The following is a 21,541-nucleotide window of genomic DNA, read 5'->3' on the forward strand; positions in this document are numbered from 1 at the left end:
ACATTATAAACTCATACAACTAAATTAAAAATAATTATAAACTAATAAAATAATTAAACAAGTAATATAAGTAAACTTTTATATAAAATATTAAACATGAATCAGATTTTGACATACGAATGAAAACATCATATATCCACATTCGATATATGTGAATCGGATTTTCGTATTTGATAGGCACGTCTTAAGTTTATTTTTATTCAAAAATAGTTTTATTAATTTTAATAAATTCATAGAAATTAATTTATATCAATTAAAAATTATATAATTACATTATAAACTCATACATAAAATTAAAAATAATTATAAACTAATATAACAACTAATTCATACATAAATAATATAATTTAAACATGGATTAAATATGTTTTTAGTCCCTATACTATCAAGCGAATTTGTTTTTAGTCCTTTTTTCAAAATAAGGTACATTTTAGTCTTTCTATTTAAGAAAAATGTTTTTTTGAATAAATGAGGACTAAAATGTACCTTACTTTGAAAGAAGAACTAAAACCAAATTCGCTTGATAATTTAGGAACTAAAAACATATTTAACCCCTTAAACATTGACAAAGATAAAATGTGAATCAAATATGAAAATCCAAAGTTCCTTCTATCAGATGTCCACATTTGAGTCGTCCTACATCGGATCTCAATAGTCATGTCATTTTCGGATTATCATATCTGATTCATGTTGTCTTTTGTAACTATATCATGCAAACAGATTAACAAAAAGAAAAAGATACTAACCTCCCACCAACAACAATCAATCTTCGACCAATGCAACCAGAGTACCAAGAAGAAGCATCCCAAGCACACCACCACGAAGCACCCCAAGCCACCACCACAAAGCAACCCAAGCTTGCTCGATGCACCACTCCAAGCCGTAGTGGAACACTAACAACCCTTCTCAAATATCTTTAATTCTGAAAACCACACTCACTCACAAAGATAATAATTGATATGAGTTGGAAAGGAAAAAACTCAACCAAAATAAATCAAATGAAATGGAGAGAAAAAAATATTAGGAAGAGAAAAAAATATTATCAGAACTACAATTCAAATGGAATGCTGAAGTGTAGGGATTCTTAATACAAATGAAACGAAGGTGCGTGAATGCATATTTCGTGATGAGAAAAATGGAGATGTAGTCAATGTTGACACATAATTGTCAATAAACATAAAATTAATAAATAACCACCTTATTAAATTAGGGGTATATTTGAAAATTAGGGGTGCAATGTGATAAAATATTAGTTACTTAAAATATATATTTCAATATATTTCTGGATCCAAAAATATATTGTAAAATACATTAAAAAATAAAAGGGCAAATGTAACTTTTATCTTTTTATTATAATTTTAATGAAAAATAAAATGGAGTTAGTTTTATGGGAGTGCTGGAAAAAAAATAGAGGTACATGAAGAAACAACGCAATAATCATCATAACGGTGCACGAAGAAAAAACAAATATAATATTTCCTATTTGAACCCGATGAAACACTTCAAAAAAATTACAATTTCTACAAAATGTTACGCTTCCAAACTTTTACAATGATTTTATACTCTAAATTCATCATAAACCCTACAAATATTTGGATAAAAGATTAACAATTTGAATATTTTTGGTAACTTTAAATAATGGAATGATCAAATATAAAAATAGAAAAAGCTTAAAAACCTAAAACAATCAATATTTAGCATAGACCACAACATAGTTATAAAAAATTCAGTCAAGCCAAACAACAAGAAACTCTTGTATGACCAAACAAAATTTCCACAAGTTTATACAAGTGCAAGTTTTCATGTTCATGTAAATTACAAAAGTTTAAAAACTAACATATAGCTCTTGCAGCTTCCTTTCGAGCTCGGTCTAAAGAATTATCAACGGACATAAAACTGATTAATATTGTCAACTATTATGCAGTTACAGTAGCATTGTGCATGCTCTACCAAGCTGTAAAATAAACAGATTGAAAGTACAAAATCAGTATTATATATCCATAATAATAGGATTTTGTTGTACATCACCGGATTACAAGATGGTTTTTGTTAGGTAATACATATTGAATCACTCAAGATAACTGTTCTGTGTTGAAGGTGAACTGTTAGATACAATAGTAACGAGTAACTTTATAATTGCCAATGGTCGAATATTGCATTTTCACTTTTAATTACAGAAACACCAGCTTTGCAACTACTTAATGATGAAGCTATTCTTAGGAAACATCCTAGGAATTTCTTCTTGCCTAATGTTCGTGTATATTTCAATTCCTAAGGTCAAAAGGCTAGTTATTTCAATTCCTAAGGTCGAAAGGCTAGTTACTAAAAATTAGGTCTTGTGTTGTTAGGGGTTGGAAGGTATACTAGAGAAGAAAAAAGCATATGAGTGTCAAAACCATGATTGACGTGGTAGTAATTGTCTTGATATATTTTTAGGATGTTATTATATTTGATAGGCTGTATTTATGCAACAGTTATGTGTTGCATTTATTAGGTTTATTTATGTATGATTGATCCCGTAATCATAGGGATCTGTTTCTTAGAATTAACCGTCTGCATTTCCTAAAATATGCAGCTAACCCATGTATATTTATAAAGGTGAATAACCTCATTATGAGAATAAGAAAGAAATAATATTCCTTCTAAATTTGAGATGGTATCAGAACTCACACAAAACCGGCTTGTAAGGTAAGGTTTGCACCTCACTTAAATATTATAAATTGGCCTTATCTTTAGTCAATGTGGGACTTCCAACACACCCCCTTCACGCTGAGGTATAGACATCTCGTGCGTGATAGTAGAAATTGGGTGGTTCAATAACGGCCCGATAGCGGGTGGAATAGAAGAATAGAATGCCCACTTATATTAAGTCTAGGGTTACCCTATTTTTCATGATTATATTGTGTCTAAGGTTACCCTAATTATCATGTACTCTTGTATCAATTTATTTTTATAAATAGAAGCTTATGAGAGAGATCAATAAAACCCTCTCTAGAATTATTTTACAGTTTAATTCTTAAGTATAGCCAATCTTGGAAGGAGCATTTGAAGCATGTTGGTTTAGTGTTGAGGAAGCTATATGAAAACAAGTGGGTGGCCAACAGGAAAAAATGTGAATTTGGCAGGGTCCAGATAAGATATCTAGGTCATCTAATCTCGGAAAGGGGGGTTGAGATGGACCAAGGTAAGGTGAGGGTTGTGATGGATTGGGAAAAGCCCAGGACATTCAAGGCTTTAAGAGGGTTTCTTGGTTTGACGGGGTACTACAAGTGTTTCGCGAAGGATTACCGAGTTGCTTAAAAAGGGGCAGTTTACATGGACAGAGCAACCTGATGTAGCCATGACTAGATTGAAGGAGGCCATTACTACTACCAATATTGATTTTACCTGACTTTGACCAATCTTTCCATATTGAGTGTGATGCATCAGGAGGAGTAGGAGTGGTTCTCACACAAGGAAAAAGGCCCATTGCATTCTTCAACAAGGCTTTATCGGAGGGATCGTTGAATAAATCGATATACAAGAAAGAATTTATGGCTTTGGTCATGGCCATACAACACTGGATACCCTATCTATTGGGCCAAAGATTTGTGGTTCACATTGACCAAAGGAGCCTTAGATACCTATTGGAGCAACGCATCACCACCCAAAATCAGCAGAATTGGATTACAAAGCTCCTAGGGTATGATTTTGAAATTTTGTATAAGTCTGGGGTTACCAACAGGGTTGCAAATGCCCTATCGCGAGAGAGGGAGGAAGGTACGGAAGAAGAGAAGGAGTTGAGAGTTGTGGCCAGGCCATATTGGCAAGACTTTGGGAAGATCTTGAAGGAGGTTGAGGAGGATGAGGCATTGAAGAGGGTAATGGGAGACATTAAAAGGGACCCTAACTCGCACCCAGCTTTTACCATGGAGCATGACAGATTGCATTATAAGGGAAGGCTCGTGAATTCAGCTCAATCAGCCTGGGTACCTAAACTAATAGCTGAATTTCACATGACTCAGACAAAGGGGCATTTTGGGGTTTATTGGACTTATCGCAAGGTAGCTCAATCACTTTATTGGATAGGAATGAAGAAAGCATGATTTCGTTGCAAGCTGCCTGGTATGCTAGTAACATAAATATTTGTCATCCTCCCCACAGGGGTTGCTACAACCTTTGCCCATACCCAACGCCATTTGGGAAGAAGTGAGCATGGATTTTATAGTGAAGTTGCCCAAATCCCAAGGGCATGATGCCGTACTGGTGATGGTGGACCGTCTTAGTAAATATGGGCATTTTTTAGCACTGAAACATCCTTATTCAGCCCGCACCATCGCTGAGGTATTTGTTAAGGAGATTGTTAGGTTGCATGGGATACCAATAACTATTGTTAGTGACAGAGATCCATTGTCTTTGAGTGTCTTCTGGAAGCTATTCAAAATGCAGGGGACCTAACTAAAGATGAGCATAGCCTATCATCCTGAATCGGATGGGCAGACCAAGGTGTTGAACAGGGTGTTGGAGGGTTATCTGAGATGTTTTTGCTCAGAACAACCAAAGGGGTGGAGTTCAGTACTACTATGGGCTGAGTATTGGTACAATACTAGCTACCAAGGAGCGGCGAGGTGTACTCCATTTGAAACAGTGAATGGGAGATCTCCCCCTTCCTTGCACAGGTTCATACCAGGGGAAACCTTATGGAAGTCGTAGGTCAAGCAAGAGTTGCAGACAAGGGATGAAGTGCTAAAACAGCTAAAATTTCATTTAGCACATTTGAGCACTATTACATCAACTTTGATTATTATAAAAGCTTTATAAAATACAGAGATCTTCAATTTGTCTTTATGGATCTTGACTTGTGCAAATCTGTTCATCATCAAAACTTCATCTTTGATTTTTGCTAACATTCTCCCCCTTTTTGATGATGATCAAAAATTTTTCTGAGTTTAAAGCTTTTTAATAATCTGAAACAACCACAACTCACGAAAGGAGAGATTAATAGAAAAATAAAGAAAAAAGAAGTTTAAACCATTTTCTCCCCTTTTTTATCATAAGAAAAAGAACATGTGCTCCCCCTTAATAAAAAGAATTTATGCATAGAAGAAAAAGAAATGAACAACAACTTTTTATTGAATTTAACAAAATGCATACAATTATAAAGATAAACAACAAAACAAACAAAGAGGATCTAGAAATCATCACTTACGTCACTATTAAAGTGACGCTCTAATTCTGAAATCTTAATGTCTAGATGCTTGAGATGAGTACATATTTCTTCGTGGCGAGTGTTTTGAATGTTCACCATCTCATTTTGGAGGCGAGCCATCTCAATCATTTGTCTAGAGAGACTCTCTAGACTATATTCCTCGTGCACATGAGATGGGCCAGCAACATGTATGGGGTCAGGCATGGAGATATCCGCAGCTTCGTCTTCATTTTCTTGCCCACCAATGGCATCCTCAGGGTGGATGTAGGAGAGTCCTTGTTTGATAAAACCCATTTGCCTCAGGGAGTTATCTCCAACCTTATGACCCGAAAGGACAGTCTCATGATGTTCATTTGTGACATCTACTCCTTTGTACTCACAAATTTGGGAAACAAGAAGAGGATATGGAAGAGGTGCAGCATCTAACCTTTTGGCTTTGAACATTATTGTCTGAATCAGGTGAGGCCAATTTAGTGGAATGCTCTGAAGTATTCCATACATAATGATGAGATCAGTCTCAGAGCATTGGGCATGATTTGACCCTCTAGGGCACAAAAGCCACACAATACGGTAATGCAAGAGGCGTTCTTCCATCTTGAGTCCACCAGCAAGGAAGAGACGAGCATTGTGTTGTCGAGGATTGCGGAGAAATGACTGGTACACCACTATCTTGTTGAATTGAGCAAAGTCATTCGGAATAATTTGAGAATTTTCTAAAACAAGGACTTTTGCTACATTTGTCCAAATGTCATTGTCCAAGACAATGTCCACACCTTTCACCCTTGTTTCGAAAACCCCATCACGAACCTTTAAATTAAAATAGAAAATGCGCACAAGATCCGGATAGTACCTTCCACGGAGTTCCATTATGTGTTGAACTCCTTGTTCAATGATGAGATTGGGAAAGGAGAAGTTGTAGGATGTATACCAAGCGAGATCAATGAATTTTTGTTTGATGAGCTTCCTTTCCTTCCAAAATTGGGAGAATGACTGTTGATCTTGCTCATCGGAAAGCCACCCTTCTATGGTAGCATCTCTTCTGCGAACATTACTTTCCGAAACTCCACTTGTTCTTCTTCTCCTTCTTCTTGAAGATTCAGCCATTGAGATGGATGGAAAGCAGAGATTTTGGTGAAAGAAAGGAGAAAGCAAGAGGGATATGCTCAAGATTGGTTCAAGTATGGAAAGTGGGGACCAAGTGGGGTATAAATAGGCTCAAGAATGCTCCCCAACGTTCAGATTTTAGGATTTTGCCCGTTAATAGCCGTTGGCAACGGCTAGTTTAACGAAAACTGCAACATTTTTTTCGAAAAAACAGTCTGGAGCGCATTTAATCGATTAAAATGGATTTTAATCGATTAATACTTGGATTAATCGATTAAACCATTCGTAAATGTATAGGTAACGCTTTTAATCGATTTACACGCAGATTAAACACGGTAAGCAACGAAAAATGCAATATTGAGTCCAAGAATGCCTATTTTACTAGTTCTAATATGCCTAGATCTCTTCTAAGCTCAAAAAATCTATCCTTAGGCAATGCTTTGGTGAAAATGTCCGCTAATTGATGCTTAGAATCTATGAATTGCATTTCACAATCGCCTTTTTGGACATGGTCTCTAATGAAGTGATGCCTAATTTCTATATGCTTGGTTCTAGAATGCATGATAGGATTTTTGGTAAGTTTTATAGTACTTGTGTTATCACACTTAAGCGGAATATGATCTAAATGAATATCATAGTCTTCTAATTGTTGTTTCATCCATAAGATTTATGCACAACAACTACCCGCAGCAATGTATTCAGCTTCAGTGGTTGACAAGGCTACACAGGCTTGTTTCTTAGAGTGCCAAGAGACTAAGGAACTACCTAAAAAGTTTAGAAATATTGCAAAGTCTTTGAACTCTTTGAGAACTCTGTGAGATATTGCAAAGACACCTTAATGATCAAAGACGTGCTATATGTAGAAGGACTAAGGCATAACTTAATTAGCATAAGTCAACAGTGCGACAAAGGATTCAAGGTAACCTTTGAGAAGAATTCTTGCACAATTTTTAAGAGTGATTCTTCAGAAATTGCATTAAAAGGAGTTAGATATAATAATATTTATTTAATTGATTTAGAAAATGCATCAAATAAAAATATTTCATGTTTAGTTGTTAAAGAGGAAAACCCATGGTTATGGCATAGGCGTGCTGCTCATATACATATGCAACAATTAAACAAACTTATATCTAGAGATCTAGTAATTGGTTTACCTAAATTAAAGTTTGTAAAAGATAAATTGTGTGATGCATGTCAAAAGGGTAAACAAGTTAAAAATTCCTTTCATTCAAAAAATATTGTTTCTACTTTAAAACCTTTAGAACTTTTACATATGGATTTATTTGGTCCTTCAAGGATAAAAAGTTTTGGTGGAAACTACTATGCTTTGGTTATTGTTGATGATTTTTCAAGATACACTTGGACTTTTTTTCTCACTCTTAAAAGTGAAGCTTTTAAAGAATTTAAAAAGTTTGTTGTTTTAGTTCAAAATGAAAAGGATCTAAGAATAAAAACTATTAGAAGTGACCATGGTGGTGAATTTCAAAATGAATTATTTGAAAATTTTTGTGAAGAACATGGTATTTCTCATAACTTTTCTTCACCTAGAACTCCCCAACAAAATGGAGTTGTAGAAAGAAAGAATAGATCCTTAGAGGAACTTGCTCGTACTATGTTAAATGAAAATAATGTTCCTAAACAATTTTGGGCTGATGCTGTGAGTACTGCTTGCTATGTTTTAAATAGAATGATAATTCGACCTATTTTAAAACGTACTCCTTACGAGCTTTTCAAAAATAGAAAACCAAATGTTTCCCATTTAAAAATTTTTGGATGCAAATGCTATGTTTTAAACAATGGAAAACTAAATTTGGGAAAATTTGATTCAAAAGGTGATGAAGGAATTTTTCTTGGATATTCTTTAACAAGCAAAGCATATAGAATTTTTAATAGGAAAACGTTCACAATAAAGGAATCCATACATGTTACTTTTGATGAAATTGTGGACCTTGAGGTAAAACCTCTTGAGTCAGAAGAATCTGATGCAGGAACACGTGAAGATTCATCAAAGGAGACAAATGAAGAGAAGAATCATGACAATCCTCAAGATGAAGATTTAAATAAAATATGGCGACAACCTAGAGGATTATCTTTGGACAACATAATTGGCGATATCACACAAGGGGTAAACACAAGAAGTAATATTGTAAATTATTGTATGAATGTTGCTTTTGTGTCACAGATTGAACCAAAGAATATTAAAGAAGCCCTTCAAGATGAAAAATGGTGTATCGCAATGCAAGAAGAACTCAACCAGTTTGAAAGAAATCAAGTGTGGGAATTAATTCCCAGAAAAGACACTCATCAAGTAATTGGAACAAAGTGGGTGTTCAGAAACAAACTGGATGAAGAAGGAAACATCACCAAGAATGAAGCTAGGCTTGTGGCAAAAGGATATAGTCAAGAAGAAGGTATAGATTATGATGAGACATACGCTCCAGTTGCCAGGTTAGAGGCAATACGCCTACTTCTTGCTTATGCATCTATAATGAAATTTAAATTATTTCAAATGGATGTTAAAAGTGCTTTTTTAAACGGTTATATCAAGGAAGATGTATTTGTTGAACAACCACCTGGTTTTGAGGATTTTAAAAACCCAAATCACATCTACAAATTAAAGAAAGCACTATATGGTTTAAAACAAGCACCTAGATCTTGGTATGAACGTCTTAGCAATTTTCTTGTAGAAAATGGTTTCAACAGAGGAAAAATTGATTCAACATTATTTATTAAAAGAATTGGAAAACATTTTCTAATTGTTCAAGTATACGTAGATGATATTATTTTTGGTTCATCTAACGCAACTCTTTGCGAGAATTTTGCTAAGTCCATGCAGGGAGAATTTGAGATGTCAATGATGGGAGAACTTACTTTCTTCCTCGGACTTCAAATCAAACAAATGGAGGAAGGAACCTTTATATCTCAAATCAAGTATTGCAGGGAAATCCTTAAAAGGTTTGAGATGGACAATACTAAAGAAGCATCAACTCCCATGGGAACATCCTGCTACTTAGACAAAGATGAGACATGTAAAGAGGTAAGTCAGACCAAATACAGAGGTATGATTGGCTCTCTATTATATCTTACTGCTAGTAGACCTGATATCATGCAAAGTGTATGTGTGTGTGCTAGGTATCAGTCAAGCCCTAGAGAGTCTCATCTTACTGTAGTAAAACGCATTTTTAAATACCTTAAGGGGACAACATCCTTTGGTTTATGGTATCCTTCAGGAGCTGAGCCTAGTCTTGTAGGATTTTCTGATGCTGATTATGGAGGTTGTAAGATAGATAGGAAAAGCACTAGTGGAACCTGTCACTTTTTAGGTAGTTCCTTAGTCTCTTGGCACTCTAAGAAACAAGCCTGTGTAGCCTTGTCAACCACTGAAGCTGAATACATTGCTGCGGGTAGTTGTTGTGCACAAATCTTATGGATGAAACAGCAATTAGAAGACTATGATATTCATTTAGATCCTATTCCGCTTAAGTGTGATAACACAAGTGCTATAAAACTTACCAAAAATCCTATCATGCATTCTAGAACCAAGCATATAGAAATTAGGCATCACTTCATTAGAGACCATGTCCAAAAAGGCGATTGTGAAATGGAATTCATAGATTCTAAGCATCAACTAACGGACATTTTCACCAAAACATTGCCTAAGGATAGATTTTTTGAGCTTAGAAGAGATCTAGGCATATTAGAACTAGTAAAATAGGCATTCTTGGACTCAATATTGCATTTTTCGTTGCTTACCGTGTTTAATCTACGTGTAAATCGATTAAAAGCGTTACCTATACATTTACGAATGGTTTAATCGATTAATCCAAGTATTAATCGATTACGTAATCGATTAAAATCCATTTTAATCGATTAAATGCGCTCCAGACTATTTTTTCGAAAAAAATGTTGCAGTTTTCGTTAAACTAGTCGTTGCCAACGGCTATTAACGGGCAAAATCCCAAAATCTGAACGTTGGGGAGCATTCTTGAGCCTATTTATACCCCACTTGGTCCCCACTTTCCATACTTGAACCAATCTTGAGCATATCCCTCTTGCTTTCTCCTTTCTTTCACCAAAATCTCTGCTTTCCATCCATCTCAATGGCTGAATCTTCAAGAAGAAGGAGAAGAAGAACAAGTGGAGTTTCGGAGAGTAATGTTCGCAGAAGAGATGCTACCATAGAAGGGTGGCTTTCCGATGAGCAAGATCAACCGTCATTCTCCCAATTTTGGAAGGAAAGGAAGCTCATCAAACAAAAATTCATTGATCTCGCTTGGTATACATCCTACAACTTCTCCTTTCCCAATCTCATCATTGAACAAGGAGTTCAACACATAATGGAACTCCGTGGAAGGTACTATCCGGATCTTGTGCGCATCTTCTATTTTAATTTAAAGGTTCGTGATGGGGTTTTCCAAACAAGGGTGAAAGGTGTGGACATTGTCTTGGACAATGACATTTGGACAAATGTAGCAAAAATCCCTGTTTTAGAAAATTCTCAAATTATTCCGAATGACTTTGCTCAATTCAACAAGATAGTGGTGTACCAGTCATTTCTCCGCAATCCTCGACAACACAATGCTCGTCTCTTCCTTGCTGGTGGACTCAAGATGGAAGAACGCCTCTTGCATTACCGTATTATGAGGCTTTTGTGCCCTAGAGGGTCAAATCATGCCCAATGCTCTGAGACTGATCTCATCATTATGTATGGAATACTTCAGAGCATTCCACTAAATTGGCCTCACTTGATTCAGACAATAATGTTCAAAGCCAAAAGGTTAGATGCTACACCTCTTCCATATCCTCTTCTTGTTTCCCAAATTTGTGAGTACAAAGGAGTAGATGTCACAAATGAACATCATGAGACTGTCCTTCCGGGTCATAAGGTTGGAGATAACTCCCTGAGGCAAATGGGTTTTATCAAACAAGGACTCTCCTACATCCACCCTGAGGATGCCATTGGTGGGCAAGAAAATGAAGACGAAGCTGCGGATATCCCCATGCCTGACCCCACACATGTTGCTGGCCCATCTCATGTGCACGAGGAATATAGTCTAGAGAGTCTCTCTAGACAAATGACTGAGATGGCTCGCCTCCAAAATGAGATGATGAACATTCAAAACACTCGCCACGAAGAAATATGTACTCATCTCAGGCATCTAGACATTAAGATTTCAAAATTAGAGCGTCACTTTAATAGTGACGCAAGTGATGATTTCTAGATCCTCTTTGTTTGTTTTGTTGTTTATCTTTATAATTGTATGCATTTTGTTAAATTCAATAAAAAGTTGTTGTTCATTTCTTTTTCTTCTATGCATAAATTCTTTTTATTAAGGGGGAGCACATGTTCTTTTTCTTATGATCAAAAAGGGGGAGAAGATAGTTTAAACTTCTTTTTTCTTTATTTTTCTATTAATCTCTCCTTTCGTGAGTTGTGGTTGTTTCAGATTATTAAAAAGCTTTAAACTCAGAAGAATTTTTGATCATCATCAGAAAGGGAGAGAATGTTAGCAAAAATCAAAGATGAAGTTTTGATGATGAACAGATTTGCACAAGTCAAGATCCATAAAGACAAATTGAAGATCTCTGTATTTTATAAAGCTTTTATAATAATCAAAGTTGATGTAATAGTGCTCAAATATGTATTAGGGTTGATTCTTGTAATTTATATTTGATTTATTTACTGTTGAGAATCATCCACAAGTTGTTTTAATCGATTAAACCCAGTTTTAATCGATTAAAACGAGGCTGGCACTGAAAACCCAATTGCCCCTGTAATAATCGATTAAAGCTAATAATAATCGATTAGTTAATCGACTATTCCTGAGAATAATCGATTAACACTAGCCGTTGGGGGTTTCAGATTTGAAAAACTAGCCGTTGTACTCATTTTAATCGATTAATACTTGTGTTAATCGATTAAATGCGTTAGATGGCCCGTTTTCGAAGAATGGAAGGGTATTAGGCTGAGTCTATAAGATGGCTCACTCTTTATCTCAAAAACAACTCTTCCCTTGTGAGATTGTTGAAGCTAAGGAAACTCTTGTCTGCAAAGTCCTGAAGTGCTACTGCGGTGACAGAGGAATAGCTTGTTCATCCTTGGTGTATCCGAGGAAGTGCCTGGAAGAGAATCATCCTTCGTTAAGCATTCGAAGGAGGTGGTCATCCTTTGTGAAGATTCAAAGGAAGTGTAAGTTCGTCTCTTGTGGTTTCAAGAGAAGTGATATTTCTAAACTTTTACAAATTGTTTTTCTTTGTGATTAATATTTGTAACTGTTTTGTGTTAGTGAAAAAGGTTTATCTTGTTTGAGATAAGCGACTGGACGTGGGATCCGAGTGATCTGAACCAGGATAAAATCACCTGTGCAATTTTTCTCTTTCCCTTACTCTGTCATTTATATTTAATTATCTGCCCAGTAAGAAAAATTAAGAGAAAAATAATAAAAGGCACAATAAAAGTATATAACCAATTCACCCCCCCCTCCCCCCTCTTGTTTTGTTCCACGCTAATAATTCTGTTGCAGCGATTCTAACAGATGAAACAGGCCATTAAAAAAAGGAGATCAGTAGATGTAGAGGTTGGGGATTGGGTGTACTTAAAGATCAGACCGCACAGGCATACTTCTATGTCAGACTACATCCTAAGTTTGCCGCTCAGTATTTTGGGCCTTTTCAAGTCACACAGAAGGTCAGAGAGGTGGCTTTTAGGCTCCAATTGCTAGATACCGCACCCAGTGTTCCATGTATCCCAATTGAAGAAGGCAGTGGGTGAAAGAAGTGTGGAGAAGGAATTGCCAACATACTTGTAAGTGGATGGACTGTCTTTTTGACCTATCGGAATTTTGGATAGAAGACAGATACAACAAGGGGAGGACGAGGTGCAACAAGTGTTAATGGAATGGCAAGAGGGGGGACTGGATGGAGCAACGTGGGAAGATGCAATGACTATCAAAGATCAATCCAAATTTCAACCTTGAGAACAAGGTTGAACATCAAGCAGTGGGTAATGTTAGGGGTTGGAAGGTATACGAGAGAAGAAGAAAGTATATGAGAAAAGAGGAAGGACACCGATCGGTGGAAGGCGGGGAAAGGTCGAGTCGAACGGTGGAAGGCAGTGAGGGAGAAGAAGAAGGGCACCGAACGGTAGAAGGCGAGGAGATGTTGAGCCGAACGATGGAAGGCAGTGAGGAATCGATTCGAACGGCTGAAGGCGGTGAGAGCTCGAGTCGAACGATGGAAAGAGGAAAAGAACTAGAGCCAATTGATTGAAGAGTTATTATCCTAACTGTTGGTGCAGTTAGGATGGGCAGAAAATATTTATAGTAAATAGAACCATATTATAGGAAAATATTCAGTATAAGATATTTATAGTAAATAGAGCTATATTATAGGGAAATACTCAGTATAAGATATTTATAGTAAATAGAGATATATTCTAGGGAAATATTTAGTATAAGATGGGCGAGAAATATTTAATATAAATAGAGCTAGATTTTATTGTTAGGGTTATGCTTTTGATTATTGAGGTTGTTAACAAGCGGTTATGCTCCCAACTATCCTTGTTTAGAGAATTTTATCACCATTAATAAGATAAATTCATTCTTTCATTATCTTTTTTGCCTACTGTGGTCGTGGTTAATTAGTTTCCTACTCCGAAACCTAATATGTGCATTCAAGGAACATACAACTTACCTAGTTTGGAAGAACCTCTTTGTGTGCCATAAATGAGAGAATGACATTCCAAGCCAAAGCAATAACATTAGCAGCAAGGACCTGAAATTATGTCCATTTACTTTAAACTCAACAATAACATTAATAAAAGGGAGAAGCAAATATAAGAACATTGAAGAAAGCATTAGATTCTATGGCCAAGGAATACTGTCCACAACAAATACAATCTGGTAGGGTAAGTTGAAAAATATCCACCTGAAATAGCAAGCATAACCAAAGATAGCTCCATTGCACTGATTTTAGGCATTTGAGAACTTCTCAATGTAATTAAAGATCAACTTTGAGTAAAGAGTATATGTGTGTGAGTGTGAATGTAAATGTTTGCTTTACATAAAAAAATGGAACAATGAAATGCAAACAACTGGGAAGCCTTGTCAACCGACTAAGAAGGCCAAGCAGGATCCCATTTTCTTTCATATGATAATACTTGAAAACAAGGGACCAAAAATATGAATCCAGAGATCCAAACATGTTGCAAGATGAAGACGGAAATGTTAATAAAAAGTTCCTTCATTATGTTCATTTTTCCGTTGTTGTTCAGCTAAAAAAGATTAGAAGGTAGTATGAGAGAGTGTCTATTGAAAGATCAATAGAATATTCTTTTTTCAAGAACTATGAATTTCCACGAGGAGCAATAGACTAAATAAAATCCTGGTTCGTTTAAATGAATTTCAAGAAAATTAAGCATTGGTGAAGTCAAATTAAACATTGATCTTCAATATTAAAATGCCAACATGTATCAGAGTGGTGAACAGATTTATGTTGACGTAAAATCCCCAGTGTGTGTGCATGAGTCTACCAGTCTAACCTGAAATTGTTGTGGAACAAATCTGAAGTTGAGAAATTGAAAAGGTATCCATAGTTTCCAGTTTGCTTGAACTGCAGAGAACCACTCCTACAAAATGAAATTTGTAGATGAATACACACTAATAAACATGACAACATTGATAACCACCCTTTGAATACGTTTTAATAAAAGCAAGCAAGTTAAACACACACCTGTTTTAGCTTGGGTACAGCTTGTGATGGATTTCCCTCAAGTGTCACCAACGTAGCTAAGAAAACTCCGATGAATATGGGAGAAAATAAGAGCTGTGAAAAGATTTCATAACATTCAAAATTAAACTATCACACGCAAGCACAAAATTAATTAATAACTGACGGGAGACTGGCAGTGTATTGGAGGATCAATAGAAATATCCCACCTGATCAAGTACAAGCCGCAAAAAAGCGCCTGATGCTCCAGGAAGTGTAACCAATTTACTCAGATACAAATACCTACAAATTAGAAAAAAAATATCAGGAAGAGCGATGGAATGAGACAGACTTGACAAATCGGTTAGCCTTCATCCAAACTCATGTGACCATGGCGGAAAATTTCCTAAAGATAGACACCACAGATATCAGAAATCAATCTTCATGGATTCTTCTAATAATATTCATCAGGGTAATGAATAAATATTATCAACATTATTAAAAAAAACCTACACCAACATATTGAACTTATTACTACTGTTGTTGGGTTGGGATGTCATTATATTATTCAAAGTACGGTCACAAAGTCATATTTATTAGGCTATATAAAGAGGCATACCAACATAGGTTCTAGGGAATTACCAAAAATGTAATGTTGGACCCACTAAAGCAAAACCGAGTAAAGTGAAGACAAATGTCCTCTTCAAGTCCAGTGACTGCACTTGATCTATGGCAAGCTGTAGAAAATAAGATTAAATTTATTAAAAAAATTAACATATATGAATGAAAGCATAGGCACGCAATGCTACAAAAAGTAAATTAAGGATTGACAAAAAAAGTAATCCTTTCAGAATCCATATAAAAAGTGATGAAAAATAAAGCTAGATACCATTAGCAATAAGGATAGACCCAAAATGCCTCGAAAGGCAAGAGATAAATTTCAGAAACAAAATTAAAAAAAAAAACAATCAATTTACTTCTAAGATAAATGCACAAAGTAGGGCATCCACAAGATCAGTTCTTGTTGATTTTAGAGCATAACATATTGCAACTTGCAAGCATATATCATCTTAAGGACTCTCAGTCTGTGTGACACTAGTGTAGCAGTCTGTCACCACTGTTAATAAATTTATACCAGTCTTGAGCAAATGACATAGCATGTCTAACCATGTTTGCTTTTAATTGGAAGGTAATAGCAGTAAGTCCAATCCAGCCATCAAGACATCACTTTTATTGATTGTAGCCAAAAAACTCAATGTTCAAAATATTTTCTAACTGCGAGTTTATGTAAAATCATCATAAATGTTATAAATAAACTACGCAAATTGGGTGCTGCTTGGATTTCTTTATATGCCAGTTCCGTAATCTTCATTCATGTCATAAAATCCTTTTAGAAAAAGAAAAACAACTCTTGATTCCACGAATTTGAGCATAATTCCATCTCTCCTGATCTTTTAAATTATCGGTGAAACCTTGCATGTTTGTCCACAGACAACAAGATGGCAAATTATCATAAAGCAGAGCAGTTAGCACAAAAGTAAAAACACTGCTATATTCTATGCAAAAAAGTGTCTCTATTTATATCATACATTTTGAAACACTAATAAAATATAACCAAAACAATTGAAAGAGAAAAGGGGAAAAATAGTGTAATACCTGGCAAATCAAATCACCAATTAGATTCAGAAGTGCAGAAGTTAGAGCTTTCACCGCAACAGGGTATTTTTCAAGAAGAGCCAAGTACCTGTAGTAAAACCATGTTACATTTTCAAAAGAAAGTCTATTATTCAGACATAAGGTTAAGTGTTTCTCTCACAGAGCACAAGTTGGAATCTTCTTGGCAAACACGTATAAAAGAAAAATAAAGAAACAAAAATGAAATACACTTTTCTCATAAATGATTATTATCATTTTATTGTTCTGCATGTGCTTATTATCCAAAGAAGACATCAGTAACCTTAGAAAAAAAACAAAGGGAACTTAATACATAAGGTTGCATGTTGATATTTGTTTACCATGACAACAAGGACCACTTATGTCCTCCATTGCCGCCGGCGGAATTCGAACCGCCAGAGCCACCGGAATTCGGACCGTTGGAGCCGCCGCCGCCACGAGCGCCGTTTCCGCCCGAGCCGCCGTCGGAGAGGGAAAAGAGGCGGGAATCGGGGATGCGGAGGAGGGAGGGTTTGAAGGGGGTGGCGGAGTGATTGAAGTTGAAAGGATGAGAGAGGAGCAAAGAGCGAGTGTGGAAGTGAAGGCGCGTGGCATGTTGACGACAGAGGTTGAGATTAAGGACACGGTAAGCGAGTGGGAATTTGTGTACGTGGAAGCACAATGCTCCATTCACCATTTTCTTTTCAAACGGAATTTGGGCTCTGAAACGATGGATACCCAAAAGCTGCAGTCTCTCACCACTTTGATGGCAGGTTTGAACAAGTTGGGGAAAGGACACCCAAAAAAAAATAAAAAATATTACCGTTTATTCCTTTAAGTTTAGTTTAGGTTTAAACCCTCCTTTGGTCCTCAAATTTATATGAAAATCTCGATCTTCGTTTTTTTATCTGTTTCAATTGGGTCATATATTTTTTTTTTGTAAAAATGAGCACATTATACCATAACCGTTAAGTGGTGTGAGACGGCGTTAGATTGATATGAGCTGGTGCACAAAGAATGTGGTGATGTGTGTTGATGACTTACGTGGACTGTTTTGATTAAATAAATAGTGCTGATGTGGCATAAGTACCCTTTATTCATTTTAGGTATATCAGAATTAGGGATTTGAAATTGGAATTGGGGATTTAATTTCGTTGTTGCGAGACGAAGCGGAGGACGAACAACAACTTCAATCTTCAAGAAGACGAAGAGAATCCAGCCGATAGTTGACGCGACTAAGGTAAGATATTTCGTTTCGTCTTTGGTTTTCTGTTTGAACGCATAACTGTGATTTTGGTTTTACGAACATGTGCATCTTCGAGATTTGGGTTTTTGTCTTGGTCTGTAAGAATTTTTATAATGATTTGTGGTCCCCATTTTGCATGTTGAATTGTTACATTGTAGTTTACACATTGTGGTCCCGAATTTTGTTCGTTGAATTGTTTATCAGTTGTAGTGGTCCCCTGTCAATGAGTGTTTCGTTAGTGGGGATGTTACTTTGTTCCCTGTCCCCCTGTCTGTGTCGGTGTGAGTGTTTAGTTAGTGAGTGAGTGTTTCCGTAGTGAGTGAGTGAGTGTTTCAAAAGGAGTCCTGGTTAACTAGATATTGGTTACCAAGGTAACTTTTATGATGTGTGTTTCCATTCATGTTAACTTTGATTCCATTTATAGTGATCCATCTAATTGTGTGTTGAATTTTGTATTACATTCAAGAGAAAAATTATTTGAAGTGAAACATCTTTCACAATTTGGTGAGCAATTTGTTGTTAATGTTGACAACATGGACTGCACATGTAGAAAATGGGCAATTACTGGCATTCTGTGTACTCATGCCATCACTGCAATGAAATTTTTGAATATAAAGGCAGAAGAATACATTGGGCACTGGTTTATGAAGTCTACTTATGAAGAGACTTACAACACAATAATTAACCCTATCAACGGACAACATGTCTGGGATGTTACACCTTATTCAGATATATTACCACCAAAGAATAGGACAATGTCAGGAAGACCCAAGAAGAAACGAAGACTAGGGGTGGGCAAACTGCACTATTTGTACTGTACTATAAATCTATTACCATTAACTATAAAATAGTTTAAAAAAACTGAACTGCACTAGAAAATAGTTCAAAAAAACTGAACTAAACTATTTTTTAGTTCAGTTAACTACAAAACAATTCAGTTAACTACAATGCACCTTTTTCTAATAAATAAATGTAGTTTTGCACTTGTACAACTGTCAATGGCTAATTATCGATAGAGTTAAAAGAATTAGTTCAATTTGATTTTTTTTAATAATTACAAACAAATAAATTAATATTCAATAACATCACATCATTTAAAAAAATTAAATTATAAATCTATATAATTAGAATTAGTAAATAATTATAATAAAAAATTTAAAAAAATTAATGAAATATTATTGGTACTATTTTATCATATTATTAAAATTAAATTAATAACTATAATTATTTATCATTACTATTTATTATTAATTTAAAAATATAAAATGTCTAAAATTTGATTCTCATATTAAATATAGTTTAATTTAATAATATAAATTTGTTTATATATTATTTTATATAGATTAAAAACTTAATCTCTAAAAAATATTTCTGTTTATGTCTGTTTTGCGTTATTCGAAATATTTTTAATTTTGACAATTATCTAGTTTAATATAAAAACTCTCATCTTTCTTCTCTTTTCACCCTTTTCTGAATTCTCATATATATATAATATTATATTTTATAATTATTTACATAAGTACTTTTATCTTTTTATTTTTACAATTATAGTTAATTTTATTAAGTTATAAAATTAATTACCAGTTTTTGAAATATAATTACAATATAATAAAATTTAGTTTTTTTTAAAATATATAATTATTTTAGTATAAATTTAATAATATCATTTTATTTTAATAATTATTATAATAATAGTTAACTTTTTAAGAGACTTGAAAAACAACATTTATTTATTTATCTATATTAATAAATTTTGAAATCTAATAAATTTTTACGTACATATACTGATCTTGCTTATATATTAATAATATTGAATATTTATAATATAGAAAAAATACTAATCATTGCTTACACCACACACAAAATAGAAAAATATATATATAATTGTATTATATTTTATAATTATTTTCTCATACACACTTTTATCTTTTCATTTTACAAATATATTTAGTTTTATTAATTTAAAAAATAATTACCAATTCATAATCACAATTTAATAAAATTTAGTTCTTTTAAAATATATAATGAATTTTACTATAAATTTAATAATATTATTTTATTTTAATAATTATTATATTAACTTTTTAAAGAACGTTATTTATTTATTTATCCATAATATATATATATATATATATATATATATATATAATTTTATTAATTTACAAAATAATTATCGATTCATAATTACAATTTAATAAAATTTAGTTCTTTTAAAATATATAATGAATTTTAGTATGAATTTAATAATATTATTTTATTTTAATAATTATTATATTAACTTTTTAAAGATCTTTAAAAATAATTATTTATTTATTTATTCATATTATATATATATATATATATATATATATATATATATATATTTAGTTTTATTAATTTACAAAATAATTATCGATTCATAATTATAATTTAATAAAATTTAGTTGTTTTAAAATATATAATGAATTTTAGTATGAATTTAATAATATTATTTTATTTTAATAATTATTATATTAACTTTTTAAATAATTTAAAAACAGTTATTTATTTATTTATCTATATTATATATATATATATATATATTTAATTTTATTAATTTACAAAATAATTATTGATTTATAATTTCAATTTAATAGAATTTAGTTCTTTTAAAATATTTAATGAATTTTGGTATAAATTTAATAATATTATTTTATTATAATAATTATTATAGTTAACTTTATAAAGTCAGTTATTTATTTATTTGTCCATAGTATATATATATATATATATATATATATATAATCTAAAAGATAGTTCAATGTTTATTTATTTTGAAGAAAAAAAACAAAACAACATAGTTCAGAGTTTAAAACAGTTAACTATACTCTTAATAGAAAAAGTTTAGTTTTTTTAAACTGCACCAAAAAACAGTATAATTCAGTTTTTATAAAAACAGTTCAGTTTTTATAGTACAAAATAGTATAGATTATCTATAGTTTACTGTACCTAAGTTAATTATGCCCAGCCTTGACGAAGACCAGAGGATTGGGAGTTGAAGAAAAATAACAGTGAATTAAGAAAGGGTGGGCAGAGGAAAAGATGTGCCATCTACAAAGAACTTGGACACAACAGAAAAGGTTGTCCACAAAGACCTCCAACAATACAGGTTCCTACTGCCCAATCTGTACAAGTCACCCAACCTCCAACAACAGATGTTCCTATTACTCACCAAACAACTATGCCTTTATCTGATGAATGATGTGATCAATGATCTAATGTACTGAACTTATTTATATTTTGTAGCAAATGTTTGCTCTATCATTTTGAACACAGTCTGTTATGATATATTGTTATGATGTATTTTGGATATGTAAGACAATGTTGTTATCATTTTGAACAGCTTCTGTTATGATGTAAGACAATGTTTGTGGTTATGAGAAAGTGATTATTGCCCAATTTCGTTATCACTCATCAACTTTATTGGTCATTGCTTTATGATGTTTCTCATTATTCCACTTAGTCATGATTTTGCTTTATGATTATTCCACTTAAAGTAACAATATAATTAAATGAAATTAAATGACACACATTATCACTGTAATAACTCACCTTCATTAATAAAACACATATTACATATAAGCCAAGTTTGAAGTTTGATAACAGATGACACATCATCAACCAAC

The 21,541-nt window shown here is 33.6% G+C and overlaps 1 protein-coding gene across 4 annotated transcripts; it reads right to left on the reverse strand.

Moving 5' to 3' along the window:
- Positions 1–268: 268 nt before the first annotated feature.
- Positions 269–17,454, reverse strand: LOC124824992 (protein sym-1-like). Of its 4 annotated transcripts, XR_015786012.1 has the most exons (9): positions 17,014–17,454; positions 16,655–16,742; positions 15,641–15,735; positions 15,229–15,301; positions 15,023–15,115; positions 14,832–14,918; positions 13,985–14,065; positions 1,838–1,954; positions 269–922 (listed from the first exon to the last, which is right to left on the reverse strand). XR_015786012.1 is itself a non-coding variant. In XM_088113427.1 (8 exons), the coding sequence occupies exons 1-7, from the start codon at positions 17,346–17,348 to the stop codon at positions 13,985–13,987; spliced, it is 852 nt and encodes a 283-aa protein (XP_087969553.1). In that variant the 5' UTR covers positions 17,349–17,454; the 3' UTR covers positions 269–922. The 4 variants fall into 4 exon arrangements, 3 of the variants coding, with proteins under 3 accessions (XP_087969553.1, XP_087969554.1, XP_087969552.1); XM_088113427.1 differs by lacking the exon at positions 1,838–1,954; XM_088113428.1 differs by lacking the exon at positions 1,838–1,954 and having other exon boundaries at positions 269–938.
- Positions 17,455–21,541: the final 4,087 nt, after the last annotated feature.

The sequence above is a fragment of the Vigna umbellata genome, chromosome 4 (genome assembly GCF_029865625.1).
Source record: "Vigna umbellata cultivar VRB3 chromosome 4, Vumbellata_1.0, whole genome shotgun sequence".
NCBI lineage: Eukaryota > Viridiplantae > Streptophyta > Magnoliopsida > Fabales > Fabaceae > Vigna > Vigna umbellata.

Excerpts from the sequence above, each read along its gene's own strand:
- LOC124824992 (XM_088113427.1), bottom strand. The coding sequence starts at position 17,348 with ATGGTGAATGGAGCATTGTGCTTCCACGTACACAAATTCCCACTCGCT. Across the intron at positions 15,736-16,654 it reads TTGGTGATTTGATTTGCCAG|CTTGCCATAGATCAAGTGCA; the intron begins GTATTACACTAT and ends TATTTTCTACAG. Across the intron at positions 14,919-15,022 it reads CTGTACCCAAGCTAAAACAG|GAGTGGTTCTCTGCAGTTCA; the intron begins GTGTGTGTTTAA and ends TTCATTTTGTAG.